Source organism: Littorina saxatilis, linkage group LG12 (genome assembly GCF_037325665.1).
Source record: "Littorina saxatilis isolate snail1 linkage group LG12, US_GU_Lsax_2.0, whole genome shotgun sequence".
In the NCBI taxonomy this organism is placed as follows: Eukaryota; Metazoa; Mollusca; class Gastropoda; order Littorinimorpha; family Littorinidae; genus Littorina; species Littorina saxatilis.
In genome coordinates, this window is record NC_090256.1 from 2,005,437 (window position 1) to 2,024,750 (window position 19,314).

General features: G+C 42.5%; 1 protein-coding gene across 2 annotated transcripts in view; it reads left to right on the plus strand.

Annotated features, from left to right (window-relative positions):
- The first annotated feature begins 2,259 nt into the window (after positions 1-2,259).
- Positions 2,260-19,314, plus strand: part of LOC138981034 (uncharacterized) — a 17,678-nt gene continuing 623 nt past the window's right edge. The window contains exons 1-7 of one of the 2 annotated variants that reach the window (XM_070353833.1): positions 2,260-2,643; positions 9,537-9,627; positions 12,318-12,466; positions 13,435-13,516; positions 17,417-17,529; positions 18,404-18,530; positions 18,961-19,314. The exon at positions 18,961-19,314 is cut by the window's right edge and continues 623 nt beyond it. In XM_070353833.1, the coding sequence (XP_070209934.1) occupies positions 2,435-2,643; positions 9,537-9,627; positions 12,318-12,466; positions 13,435-13,516; positions 17,417-17,529; positions 18,404-18,530; positions 18,961-19,029 (840 nt within the window). In that variant the 5' untranslated portion in view covers positions 2,260-2,434 and the 3' untranslated portion in view covers positions 19,030-19,314. Of the gene's footprint in view, positions 2,644-9,536; positions 9,628-12,317; positions 12,467-13,434; positions 13,517-15,740; positions 17,379-17,416; positions 17,530-18,403; positions 18,531-18,960 lie in introns of those variants that run through there. The other variant, XM_070353834.1, reaches the window with a different exon arrangement.

The following is a 19,314-nucleotide window of genomic DNA, read 5'->3' on the forward strand; positions in this document are numbered from 1 at the left end:
ACCGCGACTACATGTAGCCTAATGATGATATCAAAACACACTTTATACGAACGTGGAAAACGACGAGTCAACAAATGCTTGATTCGAAAACTGACCCGTGCACGTGGCAGTTATGTTGCCAGTTCAAGTCTTAGTTTTCACGCCTATCGGATAAGCGGTCTTGTGGCGGGGTGGTTTGCCTCCAATGCCGGTGGTCTCGGGTTCGAGTCCCCAAAAGCTTTTTGTAAATCATGATTTTCCCCGAGTACGCAGTAGGAGGGTCCAGCAGACTTTAATTGTGTGTGTGTGTGTGTGTGTGTGTGTGTGTGTGTGTGTGTGTGTGTGTGTGTGTGTGTGTGTGTGTGTGTATCTGTCTGTCTGTCTGTCTGTCTCGACTTAACAGCTTATTGCTGGGAAACTACTGGGCGCAGTTCGTTCAAAAGTTGATACACTAACTCGATAATAGGTCCGATTGATCGTATTAAAACTTCATAATGTTACCTGGGACCTAAATGCCCCAAAAAACACAAAAGTTCTTGACGGTTGGACGAATTCAATCGGAGCGACAGCCAGCCATTGAGCTGATATAACAGCCAAACGCGTGCGTCATGAAAAACATGCGTATCGCATGCGAGATGCGAGCAAGCCAGCCAGCGGGTGGGGATTAATTTGGTCTCGGCAAAGAAACTACAGTGCAGGTTTGGTCTCGGTGAGACTGAAAGAGAGACAGAGAGCACGAGAGAGAGCGACAGGGACACTATGTCAGTGATTCAAGGTGGTGGCTTGGTGGCCAAAGGGATCCGGGTTCGATTCCCGGCATGGGCGGTCTATTTTTAAAAAAAAATTTTTAATTCTTGTTTACTATTGTTTATTATGAACGTTTTAATGTTTTATTTTACTCAAATATTTTTTTTAATTGTGTAAAATAAATATATATATATTTTTTTAATCCACGTGCACAAGACAAAAACTTTTATACTGGGGGAGCGAGCCAGTCTGAAGAGTACTCGGGTCCAGCGCCAGCGTTTTTTAAAAAACTGTTTTCCCTTCTTTTCTCTTAATTCTTGTATCTTATGCTTTTTGATTTATCCCAAAGGTTTTGGGGTGTGTATTGAAAATCGAATACAGTGCGTGAGTGCCCCTTAAACAGCTTTCCCATAATCCCGTATTCTATTTGTAGTACGGGATATCCCCAAGGAAAGGTCAAAGGGTATATGTATCACCGCGTGTCGACTGCTGGTAATAGTAGATAAATACTTCTAGATAATAGACTTGTGGCGGGACCGATTCAATAGAAGAATTCCGAAAATAACTCCGTAGGGTTTGTATCGGTTGTGGGAGAGTGACCTTTTCTTGCAAAAACCTCGTACAAATAATTGGAGGGGCCAATCACTAGCGAGGGGTCTATCAAAAACACGTGGAAACACGCACATGTTTCCTTCACAGTCCATCGCTAGTCATTGGACCCTCCAATATGTGTACGAGGTTTTAAAACGTGTTATGACGTAACAGTCGGATGAACTCATCCGTCTGGAAAGAATACCAGTAAAGGGTTTGGCCTTTACAATGGTATATATTACGTTTTATTATTAGTGGGATCTAAGAGATTTATAAAAGCAGTTTGTCATTTTGTTTTGTTTGGATCATACCACGTGCCTCCCTTCCTGCGCTAACGATCATGTAAACCACTTGTCCCCAAACTCTGTCCGAGCATATGGGATAATCCTTCCAGTTGGACACATACCACACATCTATGATCTAGCTGCTTTGTACAGAGAGTGGGTATGAAACCAAGGTAGCAACCAATTCACACTATGCACAGAAAACAGCTATAGGTATCACCAAGTGAAAGGATACCATCATCTCACGTGACAAGCTGGACCGACCTGTGACGGTGCACGTGACCACTAACACCAGAAGGATTGCACCTTTAACTTTAAGACGCAAAATAGGTCGCAGTGTCTGTACAACCCTCGATAAAGGGAACAGCACTTAATATGGGCAGAATATACCTGCGCAGTTTCAGCGGCACAGACGACGCACGGCCTATTATTTATGCCGCGATAGGGATCATGACGAGTACTTGGCCTGTTTTCCTTTCATGCAACGTGTAGCGGGCTGGGATAATCTGCAGTGCGTCGTCGGTCCTGTTGAAGTTACATATAATGTGAGCGGAGCCCCTTAGGCTACACATCCACCTACTACATACGCCTATCCGCCACTATCTGTCGTTATCTCTTCAGTTGTCACATTGAAAATCGCTGATCATTGCATGTCCACACGCTGGAGCAGTACGTAGCCTTTAAGCGGAGAGCAGGTCTATTTAGATTAATGAACTGATGTGTATGTGCGTATAATTTAATTTTTATCCGTCCTAAAAGCGGGCTTGAAAAAACACACCTGCATCACATGAAGATGAGTTGACCTTCCAAGCCTGGAGTAAAACGCTGTCTGCATGGTGGCTGCCATGTTGTTTTACCGCTATCAACGCGCGCTGTGTGTAGTAATTGTGGCAGTCCTGTGGCCATGGCGGGAGGGACCGGCCTTGTTCGCTGATGGTCAAGTTCAGTGTCAGGCTAAGACGGATGTGTGTGGATGTGTTTTCGATGACGGCTCCGGGACCATTGACGTCAGTAGTTTGGCCAACACGGATGGAACTCCCAGGTATGTGTGCTTAATTGACCCATTTCTGAACGTCAACTATGGATGTAAATAACCAAAATTGAAAAACAAAAGAAATGTGTACTCACCAATACAAGGACAGCACTTACAAAACTAAATCAAATGTTTGCCCATGGAGGCTTCTTCAGGACTAACAAACATACAAACAGTTACACGTATAGTGCTTTTAGTTATGCGCTATAGAAATCTCCTTAATAAATAAATACACAGAGGAAAACAAAAAGCAAACTGAGCAAAGCTGGAATAATCAATGTTAATTCAATGTTAATTATATAGATGTATGAGCGAGGCTGGAATAATCAATGTTAATTCAATGTTAATTATATAGATGTATGAGCGAGGCTGGAATAATCAATGTTAATTCAATGTTAATTATATAGATGTATGAGCGAGGCTGGAATAATCAATGTTAATTCAATGTCAATTATATAGATGTATGAGCGAGAAAGAGACAAACCTTTGTATAACATGTATATAGGCCTACTAAAGTGCAACATTTTTATTCGCCTAAAACATGTGCAATAGTCATCTGGTAAATGTTCCGAAGACCGTTTTGTAAAATTTTGCGTGGCTGATTGTTTATTAAATAAAAACCGATTCCGCGCACCTGCAAATTCTGCCAGAGGCAGCACCGAGTCTAGTGACGTCATGATTGTGGCACCGCATGCAGAAGCAATATGGCCGACAGTGATAGAAGCGCTGCCACTGCTAGTACTATGTTTCAACGGAGATTCCATCTTCGAAGCGGAGAAGATGTGGTTTCACCTGTGCTGTTGTTGAGTGCAGCAACAATCATGGTAAGGGATATACCATGCACAGGTTTCCTGACGATACCGAAACTCGGAGGCAGTGAATTAAGTTTGTGCAAACTTGCAGAGCAAATTTCGGTCCGAAGTTTGGGACGCCAAATCAGAATTCTAAAATATGCAGTTCGCATTTTAGCTCTGACTGCTATCCTGCGAAAGTGGCACTTGCAGCAAGCTTTGGAATGAACACGAGTTCCAGACTTGTTCCAAAGTCAGTGCCTACAGTGCAGAAGCCGTATTGTCTGCTACCATTGGCGGCAACAGCGGCACTTTCGACAGTGACGAAGTCAAGTACTGTCACCTCAGTATCCAGAGCCAGGTGCACTGTGACAGACGTGACCATGGCTATCACATTCACAACGCCAATTTGTACCACCACTGTGGGCCAGAGTGTGAGCAGAGGAGCTTTTGCTAAACGGGAACGCCAACAGAGTAAGGAGAAAAATTGTGAAGTGGCACAATGTTTATCATTCATTTCTGACAAACTTACTTTCATTGTGAATTTGTTCAAATGTCACTGCATGGTTTTCATGATATCACCAGTACATTTTTCATTCTAGTTATTCTGTTTTCATTCAAATTTGTTTCAGATAACATGGGTTAAAGGTGGTCGTCTACATTTATGCTTTTTTTCAATAATCTTATGGTTAGATTTCGCTAAAAAGTTATGTCAGATGATGAATGAACCATGGGGAAAAAAGTTATAGAAAAAATAATATATGTAAAAAAAGATTTTATTTTTGGGTAGCGTGACTCACGCTTCCAATATTTTGTTTTCTGTTTGCTGAGAACATGTGCTTTGCCTAAAAATACTGACCAATCAAATTCATGTCACTATGCTTATAGCCACGCCCAAACAAGTGCAGCAACAGTTTGACACTGGAGCGCTGTCCACGCTTTTTTTTAAACGCACGAAATGCACGGGATTTGAGAGGAGTTTTGCGCTTGGCATTTTCCAAATAAGGATATCCTACTATGAGTAATACGCTGGAATACTACAATGAATTTTCAAACAGCTACACTGGCTTCGTCTTTCCTGATCGAAAGGGGGTTTATTGTTGATATTTGTAGATAATAGACTCTGCATTTTAATGCTCAAATGGCGATTTCGGTATAACAATGTAGACAAGGACCTTTAAAGTAAACAAAGATGTTTAGCATGAAAAAGAAAGTTCAATTTTCAGGTTCCAAATAGCCTGTATACTGGCCAGTAGCACTTGGGAAGGTTTCCCCAATCCTCCGAACAGCGCAAGCAGGAAGGGTTACTCGCAAGTCCTTTCCCAACCATCCCCATACAAATGTTGCCAGCATACGGTAGGCGGTGTAGCGGTACCGACTGCACACAGATACATGTCACATACATTAAAAACAAGATTATCATTTCCCTTTTTACATTTAGTCAAATTTTCACTAATGTTTTAACACAGACTGAGAATTGAGACGAGGGTAGTGGTGGTGTGTGTGTACATGTATAGCTATTCCAGAAAAATACTGGACTGATCTTCATAAAATGACACATTCTTCCAAATTATATCCCCAGACCATTCGTTCCTTCTTTTGAAAAAATGTCTTTGATGATGACTGGCTTTTAGTAAAACTTTTAGCACTGTCACACCTTTAAAGTTTTCGATCAAATTAATTGCAATTCAATCTTCGAAGAAGCTCGGACTAAGGGATTGCATTTCAGGTTGGGAGCATAATAATTAATCAATGAGTTTGGTCAATAAAAATCTAAAATTTCTGAAACTGTATTCATCTGATTCTTTATGTGTTCCTGATTCTAAAAACATATAGATACATGTTATATGTGGATTAAAAACAAGTTCAGAAAGTTATGAAGACTAGAGAAACAAGCACTTTTCTGTGAGGCCCTATATGATACTGCGCTGTACTGACTTGTCACTTTCTATGGGTGGGTGAATGCGGCCAAGGTTTTTGTAATTGACAAAGTTATTGCGGATTGCCTGAGTGAAAAAAATGCCGTTCGTTAAATTTCATTCGGTGAATTCGACATATTGAATAAATAGTCAATGTATTAATTTCTCTTCACGCGACTTGTTTCATCTTTATAATTTCCCTTACTTTTGTAGGTATCATTTTAGATAATTCATGTAGATAACTGATAGCTGCCTTGCTGAACCAGCAATCCTAGTGTATTTTATGAAGATGGCAATTGTACTGTACTTGGAATGAAAATAAGTCCTAGTAACTGACTAAGTAATACTAATAGTATTAGTGAACGGACCCAAACATACCATGATTAAAGTCCAGACATGTATGTTTTTAATGAAGATGAATGCCTGGGCAGTTGTACTTACTTGTTTTCATCCACAATATTTCTTCCGAACTGCTGATGGTACCACCTGTAGCATGTGCGTAACACGTAAATGTCCTGACACACTGACTGGAACCCAGGATGCTGAGTAATGCAGTGCACACCTTCTTCCCCCATCACAGCTCCCATCTCCTCTATCTCGCTACAGCAGCGGCACTCCTTGATTGTGTCCATGACCCCACAGTTCCCACACTGACACATAATAAAAATTAAAAAAACGACACACAAAAAAGCACAGGATAAGAGGATCAGTTATTTGTGCATAAGATTATATTTCTTAATGTTCAATAAAATTGTGCATTTTTAAACACCTTCATTTTGCTTTGATTTGTTTGTTTATACATATCTGTATGCATGTGTGCTGAAAAATCGTGTGACTTATTGACATGCCGAAGCGTAAAGCCACTTCTTTAAAATAATTGCAAACAAAAAAGTGAGAAACAAGGAAACTGCACACTGTGCAAACTGCAATGACAAGGAAGCCAAGTCGACACTTTTCATGTGTCAGCCTTCTCTCATTTTTACACAAACGACACACTACTTCCAGTAATAACTATTGTCCATTGACAAGAATAAATGTGATTAAGAATAAAATCCTGAGTTCATTTTTACACAAACTGGGCAACAGCCCAGCCGCATTTTTACGTGTATAGATGATTTAGATCTGCTCATTTATCTGCTCATCAACTGTTAGTGAAAGATTGACAACATGAAAAGCTATTCCTTACAATTGCAACTGTCGTCGCTATTTCCAGATGATCGAAAAAAATTATTTGCACAACAAAGAACAATTTACAGAATCGTGCGGTGTGATGTATACATGTATATACTAGAGGAATACCCGGCTTCGCCGGGGTGAATCGCGAGACAGAGACAGACAGCGTGGCGGTTCACCACAATCACCTTTGAAGGCGAAGTCCTGTCAAACGGGATTGAGAATTTTAGAGTTTATTTCTTAGCCCTATATTATCTGCTGTGGCTTCTCAAATGCCAGAACATACAGACAGACAAAAGCCGCTAGACCACATCACAAACAGAACTCTACAATACACAGGTTTTTGCCCACACACACACACACAAACACACACACACACACACAGAAGCCGTATATATATATATATGCATATTGGTTTTATGTACAACCGTATATTTTCTGATATATTGTATGCTATGATATTTTGCAATGATGTTTAGCCATAGTTCGTTATACGCGCAGGTGTGCGAGAATGTAAGCGCAGTGCTTTAAAGATGTCCATGTGTGAACGTGTAAGTGGGCGTAGTCGAATGTCCATGTGGGAGTGGAGCATATAAGAATGCCCATGTGTGAATGTGTAAGTGGAGCGTATAAGAATGTGTAAGTGGAGCGTGGTGGAATGTCCATGTGTGAATGGGTAAGTTGAGCGTATAAGAATGTCCATGTGTGCGATGTGTAAATGAGACATGGATGTGTTCATGTCTGAATGCGTAAGAACAATGCAAGGAATGTCCAGAGAGGTATGTGGAAGGTGTTTCTATAACCTGCCCTGTTATATAGTGCTATATGTTTTATGTAAAATCAATGTCTTGTTTGTACTATTGTTATGTACCACGCCTGAATTTCTCTATGAGATAATAAAGTATTCTTATTCTTATTCTTATATCTGTATCTATAAATATATAGAGATAGGTGACAGTGTATTTTTCGCGTGGCTATACATTGATTCGACCTTTTCACTTTGACAGTAAGAACAACTTACGGGTGCAAGGGAAGCGTTGTGGACAGCGCAGTGGACAGCGCAGTGACATTCTAAAAATAGTAATAGTAACTTACAAACGGGAAAGCCACACGAAGGAAGGGAGATAAACGCCAAACACTGGAGAAGATAAGGAAGAGTTACTTATAATGGTGAAATGAACACAAAAACCAAAATCAGTTCAGCGCTGCGCGCTGAGAGCACGTGTTGAAATATCTCATCGATGATATTGTGTCCGGGGTGTAGCTGAATACGGTGTCCAAATTTGAAAAAGATCCAGCGAGAACTTTGGCGTTGTGATGTGGTGTAGCGGCTTTGGTGTGTCGGTATGGGGGCCCGGGTAGCTGAGGTGGAACCAAAATCGGCTCAGCGCTGCGCGCTGAGAGCACGTGTTGAAATATCTCATCGATGAGGTTGTGTCCGGGGTCTCTCTGAATAAGCCCACCAAATTTGAAGCAGATCCATCGAGAACTTTGGCCGTGCATCGCGAAGACACAGATACACAGACACACACACAGACACACACACAGATACACAGACAGACACAAGTCGTATATATAGATACCAATGCGTTGACAACAGACGACTACGATCAACCTCTTCTGCTGGTCTTTCGTATCGTCTTCATCACTCGAACCTTGCAGTTTGAACTGGTATGGCTCTATGCCTATTGCTCCAGATTACTGCAGTTCAGTCGTTTCTAAATCCGATTCAGAGTCACTGCTTTCGCACGAAAGCTGCAATTCGGACTCTTCGTTCGCGTTCGCCATCATTGTTTATTCCCGGAAGACATGTACCAACTATGACGTCACTGGCAGGGGAGAGAAGCAGTATCAAAATTTTGTCGATTGCTTCCCTTCTCGCTGATTACAGGTGAGATTGAGCACTTTCTAAGGCCGACTACGGGCGATCGGAGAGGAAGAATTTGTTTTGTTTAATATATTTGGTATCCTGATATGCAGGTCTTTCGATTCGGCGAATAAAAATGTTGCACTTTAGTAGGCCTTTAATGTGACAAAGTAGAACGGGGGCTTGCTGCAGGCATACATGTTACAAGACCATGCAAGACCCTGCAAGAATCAAAAACCCTTCTTTACTCACTCAAGTGCAGCGTGACATGTTAAACATAAACTGAGATAGTGTCATGTTTTACGGTTGTGATTTGGAGGTGATGGTAACGGTAATGGCGTTGAGACCTTTTAGATTTGTAATGCCATTTTGTGCTTCAAAACAACGAGTGGTAGTAGACGAAGAAATACTCAGACGAAAAGCCTTGACGCAGTAATCTGCCAAACTATTGACGTTTGCACTATACTTCTGGATTCAAAGTTTGCACCAGTTTGTATTTTCTGAATTTGTTGGAAGTTCTTGATTCCTGTTGAAATAAACAAAACAAATTAAAAAAACAAACAAACAAACAAACAATACAAGGTAATCTCTTTATAACTTCTCTCTATTGCGTGTAAGCCATCCCTACAAGATTCGTTATCTGTGCAAGATTATCCGCCTCATGTCAACAACCAATTCGCCGCTGGCTTTAATATGATAGATATAATTGGATAGCTACTGCCCCATTTCAGTAATCGTATGTTGTGAAAGTGATAGAACTTCATTCGATAACAATAACGGTAACAACAACAAAACGTTATTCGCCCTTGACGTGTGTGTGAGAGTGTGTGTGTGTGTGTGTGTGTGTGTGTGTGTGTGTGTGTGTGTGTGTGTGTGTGTGTTTGTGTGTGTGAGTGTGTGTGTGTGTGTGCGCGCGTATGGGCATGCGTTCGTGCGTGTGTGCACGGTGTGTGTGTGTGTGAGTGCAGGCGTGGATATGTGCGCGCGCGCTCGCGCGTGTGTGTGTGTGTGTGTGTTTGTGTGTGTGTGTGTGCGTTTAAGAGAGAGTTATTTAGTGTGTCTGTCTGTCTGTCTCTCGGTCGGATTTGTTTGTGCACATAGTAGCCTATGTGTCTGCCTGTGTGTTTAATGAATGAGTTGTTTCTGTCTTAGGTTTCAAACGGTTCCTGGAGGTCCACACAACGAGACCTACTACTACAATCCATGCACGCCTTTCAACAAAGTCACCTGCTCCGAGGCGGCCGTCAGTATTAGCATACATACACTCACATACACACAGATAAGGCATACATGAAGTATGTAACAACACGGAAACTCATTTATACCAGCTTGGAATTAGCATTTATCACATGGAAACAAGCGTCCCATTCTTGCAACTACGTGCCAATAAAAACAAATGAGCTGACCCCCTTCCGTCCCCACATCCCTCACACACAAAACACCCCCTAACCCCCCCCCCCCCCCCCACAAAACACCCCTAACCCCCCACCCCCCAAAACAAACTCCAACAAAAAACAAAACAAAAAAACACACACACATACACAACATGATAACAACAACTACAACAACAGCAACAACAACAACAACAACAACAACAACAACAATAATGTTACAATAGAAATATCTACAGACAGACAGGCTGGACGTTTTTGATGAACTAATTTCGTAACTGACATCAGTGTCAACAAACGAATGCTATAGCTAATATATTTCGTGTGAGCTGTAAGCTTAGCGACAGCTGAGGCGGCACTGTCACGTCCTCATTTTTGTGCACGTACAACTTGAGGTTGAACAGATCTGTGGGGGTGAACATGATCTCTTTTACGAAAATGAATGTACTTTTAATGGAATACGAATGTTCAGGTAAAGCTGGGCACTTTGAGATTTTATGCAGGGCTGGATATACATTTTTACATTTAGTCAAGTTTTGACTAAATGTTTTAACATAGAGGGGGAATCGAGACGAGGGTCGTGGTGTATGTGTGTGTGTGTGTGTGTTTGTTTGTGTTTGTATGTGTGTGTGTGTGTGTGTGTGTGTGTGTGTGTGTGTGTGTGTGTGTGTGTGTAGAGCGGTTCAGAGTAAACTACTGGACCGATCTTTATGACATTTCACATGAGAGTTCCTGGGAATGATATCCCCAGACATTTTTTCATTTTTTCGATATATGTTTTTGATGACGTCATATCCGGCTTTTTGTAAAAGTTGAGGTAGCACTGTCACACCCTTATTTTTTAATGAAATTGATTGAAATTTTGGTCAAATAATCTTCGACGAAGGCCGGACTATGGTATTGCATTTCAGCTTGGAGGCTTAAAAATTAATTAATGAGTTTGGTCATTACAAATCTGAAAATTGTCATTGAAATTATTTTTTAATAAGACGATCCAAAAATAATGTCATCTTATTACGGATGCTACGAGTATAGGCCTACGGTCTTGGTGAAAAAAATGCAGTGCGTTCAGTTTTATTATGTGAGTACGACAGCTTGACTAAATGTTGTATTTTCGCCTTACGCGACCTGTTTTCTTTGGTGCCGGAAGCCCCCCCCCCCCTCCACCCTCTTACCCGGCAAATGTACCTTTTTTTTCTCAAAATGAGACCAAATGCTAAATGTTAACAGCATTTGAGGGGCAAGGGCTGTCCAACATGCATTCAACTGCCTCATTTTGGAAGCCCCTCCCTCTCATACACAAATTCCAGCCCTGCAATTCATCAACAGAGATCGGTGTTACAGGTGAATATGGTGAGTGCGGACGGGCAGAACGGCTGCACGAAGGTTGGAGTTGTCGAGACAGTGGTAGGGAATAGGATCACGAGAATATTGATGTTCAGATGTCGAGACAGTGGTAGGGAATAGGATCACGAGAATATTGATGTTCAGATGTCGAGACAGTGGTAGGGAATAGGATCACGAGAATATTGATGTTCAGATGTCGAGACAGTGGTAGGGAATAGGATCACGAGAATATTGATGTTGTCAGATGTCGAGACAGTGGTAGGGAATAGGATCACGAGAATATTAATGTTCAGATGTCGAGACAGTGGTAGGGAATAGGATCACGAGAATATTGATGTTCAGATGTCGAGACAGTGGTAGGGAATAGGATCACGAGAATATTGATGTTCAGATGTCGAGACAGTGGTAGGGAATAGGATCACGAGAATATTGATGTTCAGATGTCGAGACAGTGGTAGGGAATAGGATCACGAGAATATTGATGTTCAGATGTCGAGACAGTGGTAGGGAATAGGATCACGAGAATATTGATGTTCAGATGTCGAGACAGTGGTAGGGAATAGGATCACGAGAATATTGATGTTCAGATGTCGAGACAGTGGTAGGGAATAGGATCACGAGAATATTGATGTTCAGATGTCGAGACAGTGGTAGGGAATAGGATCACGAGAATATTGATGTTCAGATGTCGAGACAGTGGTAGGGAATAGGATCAGGAGAATATTGATGTTCAGATTCAAGGCACAGCACTTCCCGTGTAAAAGATTTGTCTCACCATCTGAGGTCTAGCCAGGCTTTTACTATGAAGAGTTTGCCATCCCAACCACTTGTCTCACCATCTGAGGTCTAGCCAGGCTTTTACTATGAAGAGTTTGCCATCCCAACCACTTGACCACATCATAACCAAAATTCAACAGACTGGGTGCTCGCAAAGAAGAATGACTTTTTTTTGGGATGAATACATTTCAAACGGACACCAGTGACTTTTTGTGTGAAATAAATTGCTGACAGTGTTCACCTTGCGCAGAAAGCAGGATGTTGATTGTTGGTATGTGTCTAGGTGGAGGCATGGTGCTATCCCTTGTAGTAGGATGGCAAACTCTGAGATCGTGAGTCGAACTCTGGACACGGAAAGCACTGTGAATTTAAATACAGGCACTTTGAGATTCCCTGTAGACAAATATTTGTGTTACAGGTTTGCGTGGTAAATGCGAACGGAGAAAACGCTACGCAGGTCGGAGATGCCGAGACGGCAACATGGATATACCAGGCTCAAGGTCAGGGTGGGGTCAACGCCAGTGTTTTGATCGCTAACTATCAGCACAGAGGCAGCGACTTTATCAGGTATGTGATCTGTAGTACGTATTTAAAGGTACTGAACTTGTCAAATCTAGGTGCACGGAGCCCCTGGGGCTTTTAGTCATACCTCAGGCAGCTATCGAAGAACTACCAAGTTTCATTGACTTGCACCCAAAGAGTCAAGAACTGCGATTTTTTACGAATTAATTTCGTACTCGGACCCGGCTGGTCTTGACCTATTTTTGGATCTAAATTTAGATCAGGTAGATCACCACATCATGCACAAAAAGACACGTCACTAGCAAACTATGTCAGACGTCATCATGAGTTTGTGTAAAACAAAATCGAGGCCGGAATCACTGAGTTGAATCGAACTCCGACCAAACACCACGTAATAACTAGGTTAATTTATGCACTCGCGTGAACAAGAAACTGTCGAGCTTCACAGATGTCGTCGTTGGGTAGTTTTGGGTTTGTTTTACTACCATAGGAGGATTTTTTAACTGTAAATGCACTCAGCTGCAACAAAAACGCAAAACGAAGGCTGTGAGCTGCACTGTGCCTTTAATTTTTGTTTTTATATTGACATGTGGTGTTCTGGTCTGTATTTTTGTCGTTTCTGTATTGTGTTTGTATGTGTGTGTGTCTGAGTGTGTGGGTGTGTGTGTGTGTGTGTGTGTGTGTGTATTTGTGGGCGTGTGTGTATGAGTGTATCTGTGTGTGTGTGTGTGGGGGGGTGTGGTGGTGTATATTTGTGGGCGTGTGTGTGTGTGGGTGGGTGCGCGAGAGAGAGAAAAAGAGAGAGAGAAACAGAGACAGAGATACAAGACAAAGAGAGAGAAAGAGAAAGGGAATGTCTGTAATGATGTGCGTATCGTACGTGCGTGCGAGCGTGTGTGGGTGTATGTGACCTCAGGGTCGTTTTAACGGAGTTACCCACATGAGAGGGTGTTTTCATGACATATGTGTGACATTAAATACTAACAGCAGCAGTAACACCTGTGTGATTGCAGTCAATCATTCGTGAAGTTTGTCTGTGACCCATCAGCAAGTACACCAACATTTGAGCTGGAGAATGATGACAACAACGTATATGTAAGTGTTGTGTGTGTGTTGTGTGTGTGTGTGTGTGTGTGTGTGTGTGGGTGTGTGTGAGAGAGAGAGGCGGAGAGAGAGAGACAGATCAGTGTGTACTTCCAGCTTGGCTGACCTTGGAAGAAGCGGCAAGTTTTATTTTAGGTGTTAATTTTCAATATGTTGTGAAAAAGGTTGATCCAAACTGGTAAGAAGACTAAAGATGACAAATGAATGCACCGTTTAAACACATGTCCAGACAGACAGTTGGACAGATGCAACGCACGCTAGCACTAAAACAGCCTCAATACTTCTTCTTCAGCGTTCCAGAATATTTCTGGTTACGTGTGAGCTCGTTTGCCCAATGGGTTCCCCACACTATACTCTGAGAGCATAGTCAGCTCACTCCGCTTTTGTTGAGTAGGCATGCTGGGTTTTGTCGTGTTTCCATAACCCACCGAACTCTGACATGGATTACAGGATCTTTTCTGTGCGCATTTGGTCTTGTGCTTGCGTGTACACACGAAGGGGGTTAAGTCACTAGCAGGTCTGCACATAAGTTGACCTGGGAGATCGGAAAAATCTCCACTCTTAACCCACCAGGCGGCAGCGACCGGGATTCGAACTCACGACCTCCCGATTAGGAAGCCGACGTCTTACCACCACGCCACTGCGCCCGTCGGCCTCAATACAAGGCGGTATAGTAAGGAAGTAGCCATTTGGGTGACGTTTTCTGGCAGCTGCACTAATTTGCTCAGAAATAACCCGTAACTATGCTTTCCGTTAAATGTATTTTAATCGGTGTACGGTAGTCTTTGACACTTCTCTCTGAGAAACGTCCCCACTTCCGACTTCCGTTTGTCGTCATATTTATTTAGTGCTAGTAAGTACACATTCGTGTCGACAGAAAAACCGTTTGGTTCAGGAATTAAATTCTGTAATCTAGCGAAAGCGTACTCATTCCCATTGTTGGACAGGACTAAACGCATTTTATGGCGTAAACAAGGCTGTTGTCTATTTGAGAATATCGACGCAAAAAACTAACCAAGAAAGCATTTTTGATTTGAATATTGGAACGTTCAAGCAGTAATGTTAAGACAGTCTTCGCGTGTTATGTCATCCATTCAACCGCGAAACAAAACTCTGTAGCTCTTGTGGCGATTTTAACTCTGTACTCTAGCAAAAGAGTGTATAAGGGTCACCGCCCATCCTGAACTCAGGTAAAATTAGTTACTTCCATTCGTGTCTCATTTATCCCTGACTCATTTGTTTTCCTTCTCTGGATAAGAAATCGAATTTTTTTTAACATATTTAGAGCTTTTCGTTATGTGTTATTGATATAAACAGATTCGCGATCGTCGATAATGAATTTTCATGGTGTTGTGTAATTTTTAAATTACAAAGTGTCACAGTTTCAGTGACACGAGTGGGAAAGGAACTCTTTGTGGGGCGCCTTTCTCAAATTGCAATGTAATGCGCCTGTTGCTGGCAGCCGCATTGCAGAAAGGTTCTGCTAAACGATCACGAAATTCACGTGGAAAGTGCCGGCGTGAAATCCGTGCAGGAAAATGGGGTGATTCTTCGCTCACTATTAAAACACGTGTTCCTAGCATGCTATACCTGCGTATAGTAGGCGACCAGTGATTGGTCAGGGAGATCGCTTGTTCTGAGACAGCTAGGCGATTGCTGATTGGTCAGGGAGATCACCTGGTTTTTCTTTGTCCCGTCTGGCTTTCTTTTCTACACAAGTTTTTGCAGACACAGGTCTGGGTTTCTGTGACTAAGATTTGGAGGATTCCAACGCGTTGCAAGACTGGTTTAGGTCGACCAACGGGCTTTTGGCGTCAGTGCAGAACGCAGAAGGCTTAGGACGGAGGGATTTGGCTACATATTTTTGCTGACGAGCGGGAGCCAAATATTCAAGCGGTTTGCTTGGGAGAGCTACGTTTTACGAGCTGTTGAGGTAATTAGCCGTTACTTTACGCTGGTGACCGGTCAATGTCTGTGAAATGTAAACTCTGTTTTGTTTCTCCATGATAGCGTATAACTTGCTCATTATAACGTTAAATTGTAATCTGTATATGGTTTTTGCAGATATGGAGAGGAGGAGAAAATGTCTTGAGTTGTTATTAAAAGTCTATTCTTGCAGGTACCACGTGCTCGCTGAAGGGGGAAGTTAGATATGTTTAAAGGTGGAAAAAGGGGGATTGTTGCCATGGTCACTGCACCAACTACTCTGTTTTAGCTTGCTGGAGACTTGCTGGAGGTTTGCTACCCGGTTGCCACCCAGTTTCTACACGGTTGCTGGAGGTTTGCTACCCGGTTGCCACCCAGTTTCTACACGGTTGCTGGAGGTTTGCTACCCAGTGCTACCCAGTTGCTACCTGGTTGCTGGAGACGTGCTACACTTTTGCTGGAGACGTGCTACACTTTTGCTGGAGACGGGCTACACTCTTGCTGTTCCTTTGCTGTACGGTTGCTGTTCTACGGCTGTTGCTGGTGTTGCTGCGACTTTCACCTGTATGCACCACTGCGTTTCATCCAATGAACCCTGGCTCCACCGAGAGTTGAGTGCACCCATGCGTAAACGCCCCCCCCCCACCTTGTCATCTTTCTAACCCTGTATGAAGAACTTTGAGTTGTGACAACGTGGAGTGTTAACGCCTGTACAGGCTAAGACTTTTTACAGAGCAGCTAAGTGTTTTCTAACTTTACACGGTTCAGCGTGTTCTTATTATTTCATAAACTTTAACTGGCTTTTGTCAGTTACTTTTGTTTTACGACTTGGTCGTAAAAACACTTTTAGCTTCACGAGAAGAGGGAGGTGGAGAGTTAGTGTATATAAACAGACGTCTAGAACTTATACTTTTGTTGATTCTAACTTTTTTGTGTGACTGCGAGAGTGGATCGTGGTGTGGTTAGTCAGTTAGCAGTAATTGACCGTTTTAGGTCATTCATTTGACATATAAAACGTGACACAAAGGAATTGTTATGTAAGACAGTTTCAAGCGAGCTATGTTTCGCGGATGTATTTACTGTGCAAACAACTCTATATATGACAAAAGTGTCACGTGATAATCAACTTTGTCACGTGATCATAACAAAATGGCAACGGAGCGGACGAAACTTTTTCCGTAACCAGTTGGGAGTGATGCAACAATATCACGGTCTCCTTCCCACAGCAGTCTCAAAATTTCGACTTGTTTTGACCTTAGAACGCTGTCACTGGCGAAGTCTGCCATTCTACAATCAAGTTCGTCTTTCGTCGTTATCATAACTTTGAAGAACAGAACGGAGATCACTGTCGAAGTCTGCCATTCTACAATCACGTTCGTCTTTCGTCTTTTGATCAGAAACATTGGCGAAAAACATATGGGAGATAACTCTGTATTCTTGTTTTGATAGATTTCGGCTTTTAGACACTTTCTTTACCCTATACTCCGCGCGCGTAGCAATTATCCATCCTGTCAGAGAGACATGAGCGTGGACCGATGATTATCAGAATGGGTCACCGCCCTCAAGAGCAAAAAGCAGGACGGAAAGAAAATCAAAGACATCGACCGGAGAAATCACAGCCTACCCAACCAAAGCCGTTAAACATGTGAAATTCTGAGCTCTCAAACATTTATTTTAAGGTATTCCTGGTGTGTGATGACATAATTACAACCCTTACCCGAACTGTGTAGGTTGCGGGGCGATTTGACCCCGTTTTTGATTCCTAATATTCCTTCAGCCGAATCAATAATATTCATCTACCATTTAATTGGCCAGTTGATGGGCAGACTGATTATTTTGATCTATTGAACTTGCCAAGATGTTTTTGATATGAAAATAAATATATGAGCTAAAAAATAAAACGATCATGACAAATAATTAACGCCAGGAAACCGCACCATTTAATTTGCTCTGTATCTTTCTCAGTATTTTACACTCACAAGCAAGTGCGCATGCCCAAACGCCGCGGGATGTTCGTCGGGGGGCAATACTTCCGGTACAGAGGGTCAAATGAGCACTGGCAGTTATATGCTGATTTTGTAAGTGATTGGTGTGTGTGTGTGTGTGTGTGTGTGTGTGTGTGTGTGTGTGTGTGTGTGTGTTTGCAAGCCTCTGTGTGTGTGTGTGTGTGTGTGTGTGTGTGTGTGTGTGTGTGTGTGTGTGTGTGTGTCTATCTGTGACTTTGATTCTGCATGTGTTCGTGTACATATTTTCCATATGTTGTCTGTCTGACGAGTCTCAGTCCGCCTGTATCTGTTTGTGTTTGTTTGTGTACTTCTCTCGTGTTTGCCTACCCTTCTATATATATCCTTCTTTGAATTTGAATCTGAATCTGAATCTGAATCTGAATCTGAATCTGAATCTATAGAAGTGTGTGTCTGACCGTTTGTCTGTCCATTTGCTTGTCACGTTCGTCTCTCTATCTGGTTGTCTTCAATTGTGCGTAATGATACCCCACGGCCTCCCGTCTTGATGTACAGTTGTGCGTAATGATACCCCACGGCCTCCCGTCTTGATGTACAGTTGTGCGTAATGATACCCCACGGCCTCCCGTCTTGATGTACAGTTGTGCGTAATGATACCCCACGGCCTCCCGTCTTGATGTACAGTTGTGCGTAATGATACCCACGGCCTCCCGTCTTGATGTACAGTTGTGCGTAATGATACCCACGGCCTCCCGTCTTGATGTACAGTTGTCCGTAATGATACCCACGGCCTCCCGTCTTGATGTACAGTTGTGCGTAATGATACCCACGGCCTCCCGTCTTGATGTACAGTTGTGCGTAATGATACCCACGGCCTCCCGTCTTGATGTACAGTTGTGCGTAATGATACCCACGGCCTCCCGTCTTGATGTACAGTTGTGAAAACAATGTGGCAGGTGTTTATCGGCGTTTTCTCATTGACACGCAGACTTTTCGTGGCCATCTTTGTTTACCTGGCAGCAGGGATGGTCTTCAACAGTACACAGCGCCACGCCACCGGCCTTGAACTTGTTCCCAATGTCACCTTTTGGCGGGCAGTGCCCGGATATATCAAGGTACAGTAATAGACGAGTGCCGGAAATAATTATTTCATGGTTAAACATGGCCGACGAAAGAGCTTTATTTCTTGAAGGGGAGGTAAGCTATCTCACAATATAGCTCAATATTAGTGACTGTCTGCCTGTCTGACTGCCAGACAGTCTTTCTTTCTCTTTTTCTTTCTTTCTTCGTTTATTCAACAATCAAATGGTACAATACATAGTAAACATGTTTAGAACCAACAACAAGCTAAAGGCTTATAGTGGTGAAACCTACAAATGCTAATATCTTGTGCGAGACTTTAACACTTTGACGTTCTTTGTCTCTATCTGCCTGTCTCTCTTTCATTGATGCGCTAAAGTAAAAAAAAAACAACAACAAAAAAACCAACAACTACACAACTAAAACAAACTTGGTTTTAAAGAATGTTTGTTTTCTTCACTACAGGATGGGTGTATGTTTGCAACATGTAACGTCTGCGGAAGATGGAAAGGGACTTACCAGGAAATTAACTGATTGGGGTTCAACTGCTGGAGCTGTATGGTCGGGGTGACTTTTGACAGGTGGATATTCTCAAAGGATCGTTGTTGATAACAGACGACCGTACTTAAAGATACTCTCCTTTCTGTGAAAACCATCGCGTAAGTCACTGTAATTCCATCAAGGCTTTGACACGGGGGAAGAGCATCCTTCCACTTGCCCATATACCAACAATCTACAGTCTTGCTGCTCTTCACACACATATACCAACAATCTACAGTCTTGCTGCTCTTCACACACATATACCAACAATCTACAGTC